The sequence below is a fragment of the Anopheles maculipalpis genome, chromosome 3RL, assembly GCF_943734695.1.
Source record: "Anopheles maculipalpis chromosome 3RL, idAnoMacuDA_375_x, whole genome shotgun sequence".
NCBI lineage: Eukaryota > Metazoa > Arthropoda > Insecta > Diptera > Culicidae > Anopheles > Anopheles maculipalpis.
The window spans coordinates 24,229,507-24,249,123 of record NC_064872.1 but is presented as its reverse complement, the minus strand read 5'-3'; the positions used below and the strand labels follow the sequence as shown (position 1 = coordinate 24,249,123).

General features: G+C 43.1%; 3 protein-coding genes across 3 annotated transcripts in view; all 3 read right to left on the bottom strand.

Moving 5' to 3' along the window:
- LOC126564395 (ATP-binding cassette sub-family G member 1-like) overlaps positions 1 to 19,617 on the bottom strand; it is a 440,656-nt gene that overhangs the window by 17,432 nt on the left and 403,607 nt on the right. The gene's annotated exons all lie outside the window — the stretch shown is intronic.
- Positions 1 to 19,617, bottom strand: part of LOC126565141 (cyclin-dependent kinase 1) — a 164,950-nt gene that overhangs the window by 741 nt on the left and 144,592 nt on the right. The gene's annotated exons all lie outside the window — the stretch shown is intronic.
- The window catches only part of LOC126560489 (uncharacterized), a 28,713-nt gene that overhangs the window by 391 nt on the left and 8,705 nt on the right, over positions 1 to 19,617 (bottom strand). Inside the window, exons 5-16 of the mRNA XM_050216447.1 lie at positions 18,780 to 18,970; positions 17,803 to 17,971; positions 17,635 to 17,735; positions 17,195 to 17,350; positions 15,388 to 15,729; positions 15,261 to 15,288; positions 11,496 to 11,729; positions 3,746 to 3,860; positions 2,356 to 2,545; positions 1,865 to 2,249; positions 369 to 905; positions 39 to 295 (exon numbers count right to left, since the gene is read on the bottom strand). Of these exons, the coding sequence (XP_050072404.1) occupies positions 39 to 295; positions 369 to 905; positions 1,865 to 2,249; positions 2,356 to 2,545; positions 3,746 to 3,860; positions 11,496 to 11,729; positions 15,261 to 15,288; positions 15,388 to 15,729; positions 17,195 to 17,350; positions 17,635 to 17,735; positions 17,803 to 17,971; positions 18,780 to 18,970 (2,705 nt within the window). The remainder of the gene's footprint in view (positions 1 to 38; positions 296 to 368; positions 906 to 1,864; positions 2,250 to 2,355; positions 2,546 to 3,745; positions 3,861 to 11,495; positions 11,730 to 15,260; positions 15,289 to 15,387; positions 15,730 to 17,194; positions 17,351 to 17,634; positions 17,736 to 17,802; positions 17,972 to 18,779; positions 18,971 to 19,617) is intronic.

Here is a 19,617-nt window from a genome sequence, read left to right as displayed (position 1 = left end):
ATTGTGAGTAGATGCAGTAGACGACGACCTAATCTCACCTTCACGTCGAATAGTGATGCAACAAGCAGACCGAGTCCTTGCGCAACCCAGGCGACCATTAGACAGATCAGTGTAAACAGTCCAACACGGAAAGCTTCCGGTGGTTGACCGGTCATATAGTACGTGATGAAGATGAATGTGACAGTACAGAGCAGCTGTATCGGAATGTCCGCTACCGTCATGGCGATGTAGTACGCTCGTAACGAATACCACCGATTAAAGTGCTCCCGCGTAATAATCGGTAACTCCAGCGGGACTGTCAAAGAAGAATCATACTGTAAGTTATCTTAAACATAAGACCATTGCATTGCATCAGCCCCGTCACTTACAAGCCATTGTCATTGAGCTGAATGCCGTAAACATCAGAAACATGATCGAGAAAAACACGTAGTTATAGTTGTTGAAGATCTGTGCTGCCTGATTCCCGATGCCGAAGTATAGCATCCCAATCAGTGGCGCCACGAGACAGTGGATCGCGAACCGCATCGTCATCAGCGAACGATCCCGACTCAGTATGAGAAAGGTGCGGAGCAACAGTAGCGAAAACTGTCTACAGAAGCTGGTCGTGTAGATCTCGTCCCGTCCGCACCAACGTTCCGGATTGAAGGACAACTTTTTGGCGAGCTTCTTTGGTTTGGCTAGCACGGGCGATACTGGCCGCTGGTTGGTGTCATTCTCTGGAAACAGTGGCATCTCTAGCAGTACCATCGGTCCCTCCGGGGACGATTCTTTGATTGGCATCAGTTTGCTTTCGTACGATGGTGAGAACGGTTCCGGATTGCGGTAGAAGTTGCTCTGGCCATTTATCATCTTCCTGACTAGATTATCATTTAGGCGACCGTAGTCGTGTGTTGCTATTTCCAACACTGAAATTGAATAGAGCAAATTGTAATGATTATTTATTTATTTTTTTTTATTTGAGTAGAGTTAATTTGTTGCTAACTATAATAGCATACTAGCAATATTATGATGAGCCCGGGGCAAGGCAACTGATTTAATAATTTGAATTAAAAACTTATCTAAGCCCTACAATTAAACTACTAACGCCTTGTTCACCGCCTTCATCGAGCCACATGGGAATTCAAATCCGTAAAGCGCCATCTATATGTGAGAAATAATCCAATGGCATCTGTTTGCTGTTGAAGCTTTTCGAGCCTGCTGTTTATAAGCTTTTATTGAATATATTTAAAAATTAGAATTTATTCAATCAACAAATGTAATTGATTGCAAACGATCTAATATTTCAAAAATAATTAAACTCTAAACCAAGGGCACCCAAAATAAAACGAATTATTGGAAAGTAATTCTATAACCAGTACTAACTGAGGGCTCTCTTTAAGAAAAGCATTAAAATTTAAGAAATTAATCAATTATTCAACTTTTCCGATTATATTGATCCTACAAATTCAAGCTTTAAATACCTTGGTCACCGAACATGACTGTGCGAAAGTCGCTCTCAATCCTGCATGTAACGTTCGACTATCAATCGACTCGCTTATCACTAGATTCTACCTTGAACGTTCCAGAGCATTATCTGCCGTGTAATATTCGGCAGGTATCACTAAAACTTTAGCCCATATAAGCAACCTCATTGTGACGAAATGAAGAGGCACCCTCACACACCAGGGAGCAGCATGTGATGACTCAAAATGTGTGTCCAAAAATCAATGTACCATGAACAAGGGTACAAGTCAAGTGCAACGAGTAACAAGAAACCATTCACGGATTGTACCATTACTTTAAGAACAAAGATTAGAATTGTTTGACGAAACGGTTTACCATTTCCCATCCCAATGCTTATTATACCACCGGAGAAACAACTTACAGTAATCGGAGGGATTGTAATGCTCTGGACAGACGATGTCGAGCTCTTTCAGGAACGAAACAATATTGCCCGTACCGCCGGTGTAGATGCATTCGCCCTCCGCTACCGCATACAGATGGTCGAACATGTTGAACAGCAGTGCAGACGGTTGATGGATCGTGCAGATGATCGTACGACCTTCGCGGGCCAGCTGCTTCAACAGTGCAACACACTGTGTCGAGGTGGAGCTGTCCAAACCGCTCGTCGGTTCGTCGAAAAACATTACCGGCGGATTGTTCACAATTTCCAGCGCGATCGCTAGTCGCTTTTTCTGACCTCCGGATAACCTTCCGGTGCGCGTTTTCTTCGCCTCGTACAGCCCGATCGCACGGAGAATTTCGTTCATCTGCAAGAAAATGGAAAGCAGGTGGAGGGAAACCATGGCAAATAAGGTCTGGTACATGGTTGTACAGGTGTGTTTTATCCCCATCAGGCTACACAGTGCTACTTACGCGAATTTTCTTACTCGCTGGGCTGAGTTCGGCTCCGATTTTGAGATTGGCCGAAAAGTGCATCGCCTCCAGTACGGTCAGATGGGGCTGCAGATCATGATCCTGCATAATGTAGGCGGAGAGGCGTCGAAACCGTTTCAAATCGCGGGCCTGCTTGTTGACGAGAATGTCCCCCGTGAAACCGCCCTCACTTTAGTTTTTGGAAAGAAAAACATAAAAAATACACACATTAATGTTGTAGAGCAACAAGCGGCGCCCCTCGGGGGAGAAAATGTTGATTATAATGGTGTCGGAATGTTTGATGGCTAGGGTTTTTGGGGGTTTGAAGACTATGTTGTCATGATAAGCATAAGTCGGCAAACACAAATATGTGTGCACTGGGTGTAGAGATACTGCAGTATGAGGACCCTCGACGAAGAATTCGATTTAACGCCGGTGTGCTCTTGTTTATGACGCCACTCAAGCACACAACGAAACCAACTCCGATTTCGTAGCCTATGGGTGACTTGCTGGCAACTTCATAGTAACAGCGATCACGCCCGGTTGTGGTGAGTTGTGACTCATCGGACACCAAGGCAGCTTTTTCTTTGTTAGCAATCTTCAGTACAAAGAGTCGTACGGCGCACGATATATATAAGGGCTATGCGACAGCTGATGTCTTCAAGTTTCAATTCCAGTAAAAGTTCACACACGCAGTCCGCTCACCATATCGCATTAGGGGATTGTGGCAGGCAATCGTCGTCAAAAGACCTAAGCAGCAGCAGCCTCGACTACCAGTGCATTGCTCGCTGCGTGTCCGATTAGCCACCGTTCAAGTGTCAATCAACTGCGGTTCATCGATCATCACTAATGACCATTTGCACTAGCACTTGCGGTTGTCTAGCTTTTGCAGGCCCTCGCTAGATTAAGCGAATTCGTCTGCGGCTTCGCAAACGCGCAACGACTAACAATAGGGTATGAAGTACACCACCTTTGATGCTTCTTTGTGTTGGAAAATTCGCGATACCGTACGTATGGTGCGTGATGCATGGATTGTGCCGTAGAAGCAAAGTAACTTCCTCACCGTGTGTTTGACTGAAGCTTTTTTGTTTAAAATTGACCTATAGGTTCCCTTTAGAAGGCTTTTAAACTCTTGATGATTGTGTCTCAAATGTTAAAGGTTGTGTTTTGATTATTCACCCATTTAGCGAATAAATTTGATTCTAAAATTCTTCTTTTCAAACTGCAAAAGCAAACATCACCGCAACTCGCCTTAAAAATCCAGGAAGTGGTACAAATTCAACTTGACATTGATACAATCACCCTTACCATACCTGACTATTATTGAAACGTCATCGAGACAACCCGCTGGCTGCTATTAAATGCAAATAAAACGCACACACACACTTACGTAAAGCCGGCCAAAATATCCAGCAGGGTGCTCTTGCCCGCACCGGACGGTCCCATGATGGCGGTTAGTTCCCCGGCCCGGAACTCTCCGCTGATATCTTTCAGTATGTCCCGACCTGGAAAAGATAGATAGACAGCGTTAGATAAGGCATAAACGCACACGTTCCAACCCATTGTCAGGTTCAAATGAAGAGGAAAGCGAGAACGGGCTTAACTATCCGATAAAAGTGCGGCAATTGAAAGTGTTCGATATGTTTGACAAAAAAGAATAACAGGAAACAGGAAGAACTCCTTTGGTAGATTTCGTCACTATTTGTGGTAAGAACTGAGCGGGGTAGGGATTAGCCAATATAGTGGAGACTTAAGTTTGTCATTCAATTCTCAACAAATGCAAGAATTGCTTAGACAAACTTCATACCGTATAGGGGAAGTGTAGCGTACTGGCACACAATTATAGAGCTGTACCAATGTCCAGAATATTCGCAAGGGGAGTATTGATGCAACAAAGAAGCACATCAAGATGTCCGCAGCACGCCTAACTGACCTCGTGTGCATGACATCTTTTTTCTGGACAAAGCTACTGTCTCTCATCTTGACGGGAGGATTCCGTATGAAGATTCATGAAGAGACCTTAAATACACAAACACACAAGCAGTAGAACCGGTTAGCGATGGGCCAAGGAAACGGCTGGCCGCACCAATAACTAGGCCAACCTTTAGTTTGCTCCAAGGAGCATTACTCTACACTCGGATCAGCTGCTTTACGTTTTGCTGTTTGAATTGGCCCCGTGTGGGTAATATGCTTTCTAGCGGCAGCTCTTGGAGATGCAGCAGCTTAGTTTGGGACATCTCACTCTAGCATTTAGCCTTACCTTCTCTGCGAGACGGCATGTATGAACACACCAAACAGGTTTTCGGGTTCGATTCTACTCAGATTTCAAACCATTGGATAGCAAACGTGCAACGAAAAGGTTCTGCGATCGATACAACCTCGGGTTGTGCCTGTTGCGTGTCAGAACCGGTTTCAAAGCTCCTAGTCAACATTGTGTGCTGCAGGATGGACATTCGGCGAGAGATGTTGAGTTGCATCCGAATAACCGAACCGGACATCTTCCAAGAAGCGATCGAAAAAGCAATATAACGTCTAGAGCATATGCAACATGAGCACGCCAAAGTGATGATTTGCCAGGAACCATCATCTAACCTCGTGATCCTCGTGATCCTCCAATTGAGCTCAATTAAAACAATCGAACCCTCTAACGGGCGGAACCCACGCAAACAGTGTGGGATCCAGTGTGAGGATTCTTGCCAGACCTCTACACTACCGTGTGGGCCTTCTCATGCGAAGCGGACGGTCAATGTTAACCTCCCAGCAAAGATTATCATAAACTTGTCCAGGCCCTGGGAACGTGTCAGCACCGCGGGACCCATAATATCACACGGTCAGTCGGGTGGTGGCATCACACACTGGTGAATATATTTGCGTACATCGAGATCAAATCAAATTCGCCTGCCAGCCAGACCAGTGGCCACTTGCTGATCCGTAGACAATGTATTCCTATCAAGCATTGCCATCTCCTTGCTACAGGGTACGGGAACAGAGAAAAAAAAACCTGTCACATCGAGGGATTTATGCACGTAATCCAATTTTCTCCGTTCCTTCAAGCCTGACCTTCAAAATCATTCCAACGCTCGCTACTAACGCGTTCCCGATCGGCGTTACAGTTTTGCGTCATGAGCGTTTTGTATATTTTTCACCCGTGACGAATGCATCATCAAACCGACCTAACCTAACGCAATTCGGTAAGCGTTAAGGACGCTGTTTCGTGCCGGTTGCTTTCATTCCGATATGGATGTGTTGTTATTTTGTACCAACAAAAAAAAATGGAGAGGAAAACAATTTGGATGCGCTTGTTTTGCCATTTGTGCGATACTCGTTCGTAAACAGTGTGAGAATTGAGTTCATGCTTGCAAAAAAGCCTTTTTTTTGGGGTGTAATATGTCGCGAATCATCCCTTGTTTTAGTATTTATTTTTGAAATTTAAGCTCCTCTGAGGAGCAACGAGAATATCTCCCAACAACCTATATTCGCCAAAAAATAAAATCTCGCTATATTAACCTTGCACGTAATCGCATCGAATCTCAAAATCACAACGCAGTTTGCACCCGTGCGCGTGCTCATGCTCGGACAGAAATGCAAAATATTTTATTTAAAATGCAGCTCGAAGCAGCTCGTTGCGCTTCATTGCGCAGCAAGCGATACTTTCGCGGTCTCACCGCGTTCGTGCCTGTTTATGCACTGTGTGGATGTTGCACACTTGTTGTGTTTGCGCTGCACAATAGGAGGATCAGCACCAATTCCCGCAGCTAGAGAGGGAGGGAGCAATCGGTTTCATTTTCCAACCAGCAGATCGGGATCAACATGGAACACAAAAATAGGAGAGTAGAATGTCTTTCCCTCCTGTCAGATGTGTGTAATTCAATCATCTTCAAATCAAACAGCGCGATCAGTCGAGTTAAACTGCAAAAGCGAAGGAAAAACGACTCATCAAACATATCGCGCTCAGTGTTCTCAGTTACTATTGGCACGTAGACGTGAAGAAGACAGACAGTCCCAGTGGTTGTGTGACTAAGAAAACCTACCCTAGTGAGGAAGTCAAACAAATCATCCCCGCCCCAATCCACCGTTGACCGGAACGGCCTCCACCCGTCGCGTTGTTTGATTATCAATTCTGCAGTCCTGGTGTGCGTCTGAGTGGGTAACTTTGCAAAACCCGATGCGTCCCCGCACTGAACCTGGTGGACGGGGTTGCATTCACAGCGAAAGGTTTCGAAGATTGATAAGTGGATCCAAGTGGGCCCATGTGCTGGGAGGACAGAATGAACGCGCGGAGCTACAGTGTGTGACATAACTATAATGTGCATTACGAAGCAGATCTGTTGTGTTAGAGAACTACGTGTTATCAACATATCTGATAAGCCATTATTAGGTGACTGGGTAGATCTATCAAGTCGTCAAGAAGAAGAGAACGAAGATGAAAATGAAGAATCTGGCCTTCATTTCCAAGTTGCTGTCTTCAAATTCGAAATGCCTCTTCTGCTCCAAACCAAACTTCATTCTTTCACATAGGTTTCAAGCCATATCTTCTATAGCCTAATTTATTCTGACGGTTTGAATGTTGCTTTTCATGATTCTTGGCTTATTTTGTTTTAATTTAGCACAGTAATAATAAAAAATATACCAAGGAACCACCGGTTGCGTAGGCGACAGCGGCAATGGTCTTCAAACGACAGGACTAGGGTTCAAATGGTCTGACTATCCAATTACCTGTTATCGGCAAGATTAGCAGGCCATTCGATGGCCGGCATGACTTTAGAGGTCATTAAGCCAAGAAGAAGCAGAATCAAAAGAAACCATAAATGAAAGTCTAAATCCTCCCAAGTAATGCCAAAAGACATGGAAAGAAAAATCCAATCTGCACGATCGAAAAAGTGATGTAAGGAACTTTAATCCATTATACATGAAATTATGCTCCAAATAATTAAATGTTTAACGTTTAAAAAGTATGTATACGTACTGTTAGTATTTCCTTCGCGAGGCGACAGTAAAGCTCTGATTATGGCAAAACCCTTAATGAATACTGTACAAAGTACTGCAACAAACATAAATTTTGTTAATTAATCGATCAAATATTTTACGTGCTCGAGGTCCTAAACGAAGAGCTTAAGGATTGCTTCAAAAGAGGTATGTGACGCTCTTCAATAAAAAGCTCCCTCTTCATAAAACACTCTTGATAAGGAATCCTACTTCATTTATAACTAAGGTTGCCACTGTACATTTCAAGATCAACATCGGCACACTCTGCCAGCGGGATGATACGTATAGCAGCGAGTGTTACTACGCACACTCACATCCGTGTGCCACACGTCTCACCCGTCAAAGGCCTTTGTCTTCCGGCGCGATTCGCGAACAGTGGAGTGTGTTTATTTATTAGGCGCGTCAGGAAGACGTCTGAAACGGGGTCATTTTCAGACGAGCGCATGTATGATTACGCGTGGCGCGCGATTCTTCTGGACGCTTGGTGGGCGACTCGACTATCCATCGAAAAATCTCCATCTTCTTTATTTAGCTACTGCTGCCTGGCAGGTTGATTGCCAGTCATAATACAGCGTACGGGAAGACTCAGGAACGTTCGTTGTGCAACTTGCCAATGAATTTGATGATGCCCTTTAGCGGTAATATTCGCACCATTCGAAAATCGCACCAAAAGTGCATCAGTGTATAGGTTTCAGCAGTAATGCGACATCAGTGGCCGCACCCAATTTTGCCCGATCAGAGACATCCCTTTGTTTCGCTCGATCCCCTGGCGTCTGACCGCTAGTGGGTTCGCTCCAGTTCTGAACTTTGTCTCGCTCCTCATCATGATCTCTGCGCGTGCAAACTGGTAGGAACCGGTTCAGGTCTACGCGTGTGAATCTGCATGGGTGCGAACTGCATCTCGTACAAGGGCAGCTGTTTCGATTCAACGCTTCAACGATTTAAGGCCAAAGATAGTTGACAAAGGAGAGCGAGCAAAACGCAGTTCGTGAGATGAAGGTTGAGGAAAAAATGTAAACATAGACTAATCTACTAAAGCCAGACTGTGCGAGATGAGATGTTAGTGCGAGAGCGCGCGCGTGCAGCATACTGTCACGCACACTACCACCAGCCGATTAGTACAGCAAGACGAGTTTTGTATGTTCAACATTATACATGCGTCCCGGCGTGACAGCGAACCAACGAACAAACCAAAAAAAAAAAACGCAGTCGAAAATAATCTCAACGAAGGTTATCTGAAGTTCGTTCAACCCGTGCAAAATGTGTGCAGGGGCAGCAGAGACATGTGCGTTGGCTCCGTCACACAAAATACTCCCAAAACTGAATACACGCGGCCATGCTAAATGCGGCGCGATATGGGACGCCGATCGAATGATCGTACAGTGATCGGGTGTGGAGTGGGAACCAGCGATGGGATCTTCGCTTCGATAGGTTTTGTGGCTCTCGTACAGATGACATAATATTTAAGAAGTCTGGAACTCAACACTCTCGATTATACAGGGTGGCAACAGAGAACTTGGAACGCTATTGAAACCGGCGACAACTGCCCAATTTGAAAATATGAAGATGGCGCTTGCACAGATATTGATTGGGAGTTGCAATATGTTTATGTCTAGACACATTGTTCTGTCTGTTGGACTATATTTGTTGTTCTAGATTTACCCTCAGCTCTACTCATTTGGCAGAGTAGGAATTTTGTTCGTGGAAAAATCTAGATTGAGCTTCAACGATTACGACATGATCTTATCGATTGGGCAGCCTAGAAAATTTTGTTTCATATTATTGTTTAGAGATAGTAAATTAAATGTCGTATAAGAACTGTCCAGATAAATAACTATGGGTTCTAAAGTAAGCCCAACATATGATAAAAAATTACAATTAAATCCTAAAGTGTGCGGGCCACGGGAGATTTTAAAATGAGAACTTCCGGGTCTCATTAGCGTTTGAGAGATTTTCTCGCTTTGAAATCGCTTTTTGACAACCTGATGCATACACAATATACCTACGCCTACCTCTTAAAGAATGAGGATTTTTCAAGAATTTCTATTAAATTTCAAATGTTTGAAAGCTTCTCGTTAAAGAAATACTCAATTTTTCAACAGCAAAACTTGTGCTATCTTAGTGGGAAAGTAAAAAAGAAATCATAAACATATCACAACTCGTTCAAAAATTTTGATCGACTTTTCTTTAATTTCCAACATACGATCACTTTGATGAATTGCTATTTTCCCTACATCTACTGAATTCTTGAGAAACAGCACTTGGCTTGACTTTTTAAATTCAAAACTTCCCTCTTTTAACCGATCCCCAAAAAATGATGTGTGCCAACGGTCCAACAGCTTACTTCCCCTTCCATCCATCTGCTTGTTCAAATCGTTTGAAGCTGGTTATTGCGGTGGGCAGCGTGCGTTCTCTGCCAACCAAGAAAGCACATCACCGCAACGAAGAAGAATCATGCGACGACGCCTCGGTCGTGTCTCATGAATTTTAAAAAAGGTCTCTCGTGGCCCAAAAAAAGAGGACCCCTATTTTACACCGCACGCAGAAATCGGCACAGCAAAAGTGGGAAGAATCATCTGCGAAAAAAAGCATAATCGCGTAGCCAAACATCGGTCACACGAGCGGGCGAAGATGGCGTTTCCGCGGTTTCGAGTGGGGACGGCATATAAAGAAGATTAAAAAGAGTGCGAAAAATAACATACACACACACACGCACAAACGAACAAAATGGGGGAAAAAGTAGAAATCTCAATTTGCCAAAGACACTTGACAACGATCGGCAGCAGTACGAGTTGAGAATTTGTTATTCTTTTTTGGCGAAGACCACACAATTTGGTTGCTTTTTTGGTCTCACTGTTTGATTTAATTAATACTGTCTTTTTCCAACGCATTTTTCTACGAGACGATGGACATGAATCAGACTTTAATTAGCACCCATTTAGTATGTCCACCTTCGATCGTATTATTCCTCACTGTGAATGCAAAAGAATACACGCGGCCATCATACACGCGGCAACGACATTGACCCGGCGCTAGTTGCCTTGATCGTTCGCGTTGCATTGTTGGGTACATTTGATTCAACTTCTTCCAATGTGCGATTGATTTAAAGGCACGATCGCACCCGCGTGTCTAATCATGAATTAAGAGGGAAAATTTTTGCTTTCGAATAAAGTACATTTTCCATCAATTATAGCGTGTTAAACACACGCCACTTCCTTGAAATGGATCGGTTTTACTTGCTAAAATCGGGTCACAAATCAAGTCTGTTTGGTTAAAAATTATTCGCTTTTGCACCCGTGGAATCGGGTGTAGTGTTGTGTCCGTTCCGGGCACATGTTGACTAATTTAGCCCCTCGAACGGAATGTTTTCGTTTTCGGTGCAAACGATATACACATATGTTTGCGAGATAAGCGCTTAACGCTTGTTAAACTAATGCACGCTTGAGCATGAAGAATGTGAATTTGTTTTAGGATTGGTCACGCAAATTTTGGTGCTAAATCTTTGTCTGGTAGATCCTACTATAACTACGATTGAATTTTACTAAAGGGAATGATCAATCTCCCTTGTAAATATGTGACTCGAGCCTGTGCTTGCGACACTCTAATTAAAACAGGCGTTACAACACATGGCACTGTCACTTTCCATCTCATTTTCCTTTGGCTTACACAGGCACTCTTTTTATACGCACTAATTTAAAAAAATTGGCAACTGCTCTCCCCTACTCATTGATCTCCCCTAATCCGCACTATGGGCAAAACAGTTTTCTTGGCCGTCAGCCAAATCATTGCACCAATGCTGTAGACCTTGTAAAAAAAACACACAAATTCCCGTCTGATCCCACACACCTGTGGGGATGTGTAATGCCCTACGATAAGTAAGTCTGTCTTATCAATCCCCTGGTAAACTGGTTCAAAAACACAAAAAACGGTTGCTTCGAAACAAGCGTATTTGGAGCATATTTGCTATGGTACTCCGCGTTGTAAACAGCTGCAAAACACTTCTTCGCTGTTGATTTCATTAGTGGCAAGGCGTGAGCGCCCGCTATCATCGAACACAAATCGAAACCCCTTGCTCTTTCTCTCGCTTTGGACCGGGATCCATCCGGTGATAAGACGGGCCAAACACCTGGACAAAAAACAAAAGAGTGTCTTACCTTTGCGAAATATTCCATTGCGTACCGAGTACGACAGGTTCTTGAAGCTGACGGTGACCGGTTTGAAGAGCCGTGCGGCAATCAACGATGGAGCCGCGATTTCCTGCTCCACGGCCGGAACAGCGGGTATGTGCAAGGGTTCGAGGTTTGGTGCACCGGCGCGACGACTTCCAACCCCGGTGGAGGATGCTTCTCCAGCGGGATCCACCGGACTGGTGCTCATTTCGTACGATTCTTTTTGGATGGACATTTTCTTTCCTTTTTTCGCACTTGAAGCTTGCTAGGCTCACTTGCTGCTATGTCTAGGGGTGTGGTGGATCTGTTTCCCGCGGTTTGCGAATTACGATCCTCACTGTTTGTCGTTCGCTTTCGCCCAAAGGAACGTCGCGATTGTGCTGTTGGTTAGCACATGTTGCTAAAGGCAATTTGGCTAAAAATACGTTCTACTGTTGGGGATTTTGCTTGGCACCAGAAGACTCGATTCGACATATCACTCGCGCTTTCTACACCGTACAGAGATCGGACGGTGCTGGTGTCAGTAGAGAACGTCACTACTAGCACTTGATGCTACCGTAATCCATTACAACGAACCCCGTTACATGGGACACCACTATTCGCAGAAAATAAAAACAAAACAGACTCTCACGACTCGGCTCAACTTAACTTGGCAGGAAACGCATCAGTTGCACACCCCGTTGTACTGTGGTGGTGTATCGTATTCGCTTTTATTCTTCACCCTTCATCATCATCATCACGCACCAAGCAACAGCCGAGCACACAAAGAAAGAAGGCCCACACACTTAATGTCGTTCGGTCCAACCAACCCTGCCGAGTTACAGTTACCGAAAATCAAACAAACGGAATCAGTATCACAACAGTAACAGCCCTCGTTTCTCCGCTTGCACGAGGCTCTGCAGGGCGTGATTGGCTTCACGATGATGGAGGAGCCCAAGTGCAGCTGCACCGACGACCACGGTACCAACGACCTAACCACGGCTCGGTGGTAGATAGCACAAGTCGCGGGTGGGTTTTTCTTTTTTGAAAAGGCACGACACCGTATACAAACACACCAAGCGGGGTTTTGAGCAGTGCACGCATCCGTGTTCGCTCGCCTCTCGGAGAATACTAAGCGGTTCAGCTGATCCGCCAAGCGCAACAAAGCTGGTAGAATCGTGGTCGCGGCATTCGCATGATGGGATCTCGAGCACACATCGGGCACGGTTGCTTGAATTATAAAAATTGTTTGTGTGGTATCCTTTACAAAAAGTAGGCTTATGTGTACGTATTTTTAAATGAATAATTTTATCACTGTTTGGAAATTTGAAAGTTTAATTAAGATTACAAACAACATTGAGCAATTGAATAATTTATTTTCCATTTATTTACATTCAAGAACTGTTTCATTTTTACACACTCTATCAATTTTCTTTCCACTCTTTACTCTACGCACATTCCAATGTGCGCATTAACAAAGGTTGGCGAAAGGTGTGCGTGAGAGGATTTCATTGAGCGCGCACTGTGTTTCCTCTCTCACACGCAACACCCAACTGCATATTCCTAGCAAACGCAAGAAGAAGGTAAATTGGAACCATTTTTTGTGTTTTCCTCTATATGCAGACAACCTTCGCCATGTGCAGGGTCTACACCTTGACCGGACGATCTTTGAAATTTGTGTTCCCGAAAACGAGCATAAAGTAATGGAGAACAAACAGGATCCGGCATTGTGTTCCCATGTGCCATGTGGCGGAACGATTATGCTGACCCTTGGCCATAAGCACCCATAGCATAGCGTTGATAAGGGGCGTATCGTTTTAGCAAACATCATTCGTATGGGTGAGCGATGACCCATTACACAGAACGATCCGCGGGTACACATGCACTATACAATGTACTTATCTCACCACACATTTGCCGGAAAAGCAGTGCCCATGAAGCGAGTGCTCCCGAAGGTGTCAGTTGAGGGCATTCGCCGAGTAGGTTATCTTCGTACTGTCCTGCACAAGACAGTTGGTGGTTGGCAAGAGGCGAGATCTCTGTGTTTTAGGTCTTTGAAAAATCAGCTGGAGTTAAGAGGTACATTACCAGCAAAAAAAGGCAATGTTACACACTCTAGACGCTATCAGAATCGCAAGACGCGAATCAGAACAAAGTCTCGTGGACATTCTAGTAGGTCACTGTATTCAATGCAGGCCCTCAAGTTCCTCCCAAACTAAACCTCCTTTTTTTAGCCCTTCTAGATCCAATAGTGTGCTTGGGAGTGACCTTTGGAATTAAATGTCGCACTCGAAAAGGTTATCATCAAACAAATTCATTAAATCAAACACTTTGACGACTTCACAGAACTGGCCTTACGACCACTATTACCTCCCGATTCATACTCCGCCAGCTGATAGCGCTCGAATAATCACACAGCGTCGTAGTGTTGTTGTGTTCTTCCATTGATTCCAGACCGATTGTGTCGGAGGTCTTCAATTTACGTCATCATCATTTCTATATTCTACCTAAGGGCGTCGTAACAATGTTACTTAAGCTTAGAATTGTTTTGCGATCACTTTTGCGCTTGAGCAACTTGTCGTCTATTTTTGACAAAACTCTCGAAACTGAACGTGAGAGGTGAACAAACTGGTGGTCCTTCTTCTTAGTTCCGCTATAATCACCATCTGCACGTGGTTAAGCTGGTTAACCGGTACAGCTGCTGCTCTTCAACGTGTCCTCAAAGACTTAACAGCGCACTCACCCTCATTGATAAGAATTCCCCTGCCGATTATGGACGATTGATGTGTGGCTTTTTTCTTTCAAATAATCACTTCTTTCTGTCCCATTGCAAACTTATCAGCCTTTCGCACTGCCTCGAGGTTGTTTTCTAAGCAGCGCGTTGCCTTCGCCCTTCCGAACAGACTCTTGATAGTTAAAGAACAATGGAATAGACACAAAAATGGCTTTAGTTCTTAAGACCGGATTAGGCCGAGGCTTATCTGCCAGCACTTGGCGAGCTTTTGCAAATCCATTGGCAACGAGCCTCGCAATTTCGAATTGGGTCCTTTGTTAGGTGCAAATCAATCATGTATTTCAATTCTCCCTCCGGGAAGGAATTAACTGCAGTTTCCGTCATGAAGTTTGCCACTGATCGACAGTTTAATTTGTGCTATGATATGATACCTTTGCTTTGTTTTATTGTGACATCACCAACATTGTTGACAGACAGAGATATTACAGTAACTTACAATCTCTGAAGAAATTTAAAGATCGTTGTTTTATTTATGTGATGTGATGTGTTTTTCGTCTTGTAAAAACCTCCTTATCTTATTCGAAGTTTAATACATTCATTGCTCCTACATCCTCCTTAGTATTGTCCTTATCGTTTATAAACTAACTCTGAAGATTCTTGACCAATTTGTATTCGTTCTCGTACAAAACCGTATACATGTAAAATTATTTCTATCAAAATTCATCTCATATCCTCGGTATTACGTATTACATATAAAGTATACAAAAACAAAACAGTTAGCCATTGCTAGCTCTAGTGCATTTGATCACAGATATCGATTGCTAAATTACAAAATACACAACTACACACACAGAATGTGCACTCACTTTCCTGCTCTAATTTTCCATGTGCGTGCTTCACGTTTGTGCAGATTCCTGGGATAACTAGCAGTTTTCTATTTTTCTAATATTGTTTAAACCATACATTTCCTTCTCTTTGAGGACAATGGACAGTTTTGCAAGATTCAAATTTCAAAACCTCAAACCCTCCTCCCTTACGCTTAACATACTGCTCTACTGTGTACGGCTAAGAGACGGCAAATTAATAAAGAAAGCAACAACAACACAGAACGCATGAATTTCGTCCTTTGGCACCACCGGGGTCTTGGATCACATCTCATATTCACCGCTTGTTAAGCTTGTACCACAACACAAACACCGTGCTAATGTACATCGTAATAATAATCAGCATAATCAGCACAAAGTTTGACTGCATGTCCACGTGCTCGATGTCCATGTCCTTCTGGAACAGGACGGGATTTTTAAAGTGGCAGTAGATCTGCGTCTCCGGACAGTGCAGATCGTCCCGGTTCATGCCGTACACCGAGTTGAGAATGCCGTGGAAGCTCGCCCGATAGTAGCTGATGTGCCACATCCATTTGAAAACGGGCGTAATGTCGATGTATCGTGTGCAGAAGCCAAACACGGAGAATAGTACCGCCAGGATTGGTCCAATGAAGACGGCAAGCTGTAATAATGCAAAAAATAAATAAATAAAAAGGCAAAGAAAAACATTAATAAAATCAAGAACATTAAATAATTTGAAACGTAGCACATAGAGAATCCATTTGATAGTAGCGCCACCTATCGGTCGGTGAAAGGGTTAAAAGCTGTGAATGTTGTACGCAATGGTTCACTTGCACGCTAGTTACGTACAAGCAGGGTTTGAGGTGTTGGTAGAACGTTTTCGGCCTGGTACAGGTACAGGTAAGTTACTCGTTTTTTGATCATTTATGTGTTTAGATTTTATGTTTAACGCAACGTTCATTTATATCTTTAAACAAAATAAACAACAATCATAAAAGGGATAAATTCCACGGAGAGAAACCGAAGCAATCTGACCCCTTTGCTATCAACAATTTATTCACAAAACATGTTTTGAAATCTTTCCCTGAGAATTGAGTTTTTATATGCCGTGATAATACTTGTAAATTAAAAAATTATCATGTTTTCATAGAGAATACATATGCCAACTTACAGCTTCTACAGCTCCAGCTAGCTTTTGAGCTTAAAGATATATAAAATCATAAATTAGAGATGCAAACACTAGTCAAAATACCCTATTTGACCAAAACAGTGCCTTATGTGACTGCTTTTATGTATATGTTTTATTCCTAATTTTAAATTGTATTGTACGCGTAACTTCACGGCTTCCGTCTTATTTCCAAATTAACATTTATTAAACAATTACTCGTTTCGACTAGCTATTCTTTATTGGCAAAACAGATGTGCATTTCAACCAAATTAAGAATATTTTGTTGAATAAATTCAAAATTATGTAAAAAAAAAATAACACAGGAGAAGACATTTTCGATCGACCCTTTTTCGATAAATCCTCAGCTGTTCAAAAAAATAATCACTAAATTACTAAAACACAAGCAATACGGCCTGGCCGTCCCTTATGAATAAAAAAATTACTAAAACACAATAAACATAAAATATCTCTTAAATAGGTTACGCTATTCTATAATAGATGGCGCCACATAAAATCACCAATAGAGTATCTGTTCAAACGGCGGTTGATTTTTTATATCTGATTATTTCAATCAGAAAGTTGCTTCATTTCAATTTTGTAGACATTTTTAACACATGTGAAACTTGAAATGGTCCTAACCAGTAACGGTACGAGAGACAGACTAGTAAGTTCAACCCAAACTGGGCGTTTCTTTGTTGAGTCACGTCACGTCGAGTTCACAATTTGACTTGTCTAAATGATAAGACAGAGCAGACAGTGAAAGGTTTTCCATTTTCTCCTAAACATAATTTGAAATCTTTAAATGTGTGACGTTATAATGCGTCATGATTGTTGATTTTATTTATGATGTAATAAAATAAAAATATGCCTTCCACTCCAATCCAAAATCAAACAAAAAAAGGGCGGTCTGAATTAGCTCTCGAAAAACGATAGCTGCATCATAACAGTAATAACTTACCTTAACTGAGAGTGTTGCTCCAACGAAGAAACCCCACGACTGGGCACAGATCGAACCGGCCACGCAGAACAGCGCGAATATACAGAAGCGCTCGAAGTTCACGTAGTTGCCCGTTAGATGGTAGCTGATCACCACGTAGATTAGAGAGCAAAAGATCTGTGAAACAAAACAAACGGAATGAGGAACCACAACAACAGCAGCAACAACAGAAAAAAAAGGTCGAAAAACAATCCGTCACTTTATCCATAATAAATCTGCTCGTCATGGCGCGTGGTTGTCCTGTGATTCACTCGCCTCCAAAACCAAAATAAAACCGCACACTCAAGTGCTATCGTGTTGAATGGGGTGTTGAAGGCGAAGATCACTCTCGTAACACTCGCTTCCTCATCAAAAGCATCAAACACTCGGAGGTGCAACACTTTCACCGCAGTTCAACCTACCTGCACCGGGATTTCAAGAACCAGCACGGACAGGAAGTATGGACCCAGCTTGTACCAACGGTTGAAGTGCTCTCTCATCAGTGATTCCATCTCGATTTGAACTGAAGCGGTAGAGAATTACATCAATGAGTACGAGCTTTCTTATTTTATCGAGAGATAACTACTTACAAGAGAGTACGACGGCCATCTTTCCGGTGTACACCATCATAAGCATCGATCCGTAAAGGTACACATAGTTCGCGAGCACTTGATTCGCGTTAGGGCCAACGCCACTGTAAAGATAGCCGAACAGTGTTGCCACCGTGGCATGTGCGAAGATTCTGCAGAATAGAAGAAACTACGACAAACAAACGGGGAATTAGAACGGTTAGGTGAAGAACGTCCATTATGGCCTCAATAGTGCCCGATGAGGAGTGTTCTAGTTAATTGCCTTAGGCCACCTTTCGCAAGGCGTGATGCACTTGAACTAGATTAGCCACCAGCACATCCACTTGTGGCGAAACCTTGTGCGAATGCAGTACGTGTTCCTTGTTCTTAGCTTCGTTTAGTGGTGCTTTCTACTACAAATAAAAATCGATTGTAAATGCAATCAACAAATCAACGCTAGCCGCACAACACAATCGCCTGTTCAATGGATTGATGGGTGTGTAATTTATTTTCTCAAACCACCTGCCGAGGCCCTAATTATCAACACGCTATTATGATTATTTAACCTTAAAATTATTCAACATGTAAGCATTGGAGCCCGGATACGGGAGGTCCAATCCGTTTGTTACCCCGTTCCACACTCACTAACCGACATCGATAGTGTTTGTCGGTTGGAATTTTAAATGGAGCACTTAATTGTATATTGTCAATAAGCAAACAGACCAAACAAGTTTACCACACGAAACGTATGGGAATGGTAGCTGATAAAATGGTGGGAACGGTGATGTTTCAACGATCAACTCGAACAGGAAACACTTTTCGCCTGCTACATCCATTTTTAATACGCTATTTAATGCTAATACTAATGCTGCGCATTTGCCACTGAATTCTTCCCATGTGCAACACGCATCCTTCTGCTCGCACAGCTTATTCAATAAGGCTCTCACAGTGATAGGGCTGGTGGTCAGATGCATTGACTAGTAAGGCGATATACTTACATAGTTCCTCCGTGTCATCAGCAAGTTCCGGTAGAACAGTAACAGGAACTGCATCACTAGCGATGCAGGTTTCGTTTTCGAGAAGATGTCCTCCTCTTCGTACGACGAGTTGTCCATCGCATCGTTCTGTTTCTGGAGCTTGCACACCTCTTCCGCTTTGCCACCGATCGAGAATGTTTCCATCATTTTTACTACGCCAAGAAAAAAACAAACAAATAAGAAGACTAATCAAGACTAATTGATGAAGGGAGCTTATAAAAACAGTAACGTTGGCGAACTTGTTTCGCCAAAATCTATTTTGGTAACAAATTGAAATCGGACGCTATATCGGACACGATAGTTTCCAGCAGCTTTAATTAACCAAAAGCCACACATTAGCACGTTTATCTGTTTCCGCGGAGTCGGGCAATCACTGTCAAAGTCCGGATCCGCTGCTTCAAAGCCAGTCTGCAGTAGTCAGCAAAAGATACAAATTTATTTTCCAACAACGAAAAGCTAACAGCGGCTCTTGGTCATGGAATGGTGATTCGTTGATAGACATTAAAAAGGAAGGCGAATCAACACGAACCGCACACACACACACACAAAATCTTTAACCTCAAATTCTCTTCTTGTTATGATTCTCGGTAACTGAATCGTTGATGAGAATTTGAAGTAAATAGGTATAAAAAAAATAAACACAGTTTGTGTTGCTTCTTGCCTTTTTATGTACATTTATTTGCATGTTTATCGAAACGAAATGGCAGCGTGAGCCGCTGTTTTGGAAAACAATTAACCTCACGCACAGGCCCGCGTGCGTGCGTGCGCGCGCGCGCCAGTCTTCAAACAATCATCTGCA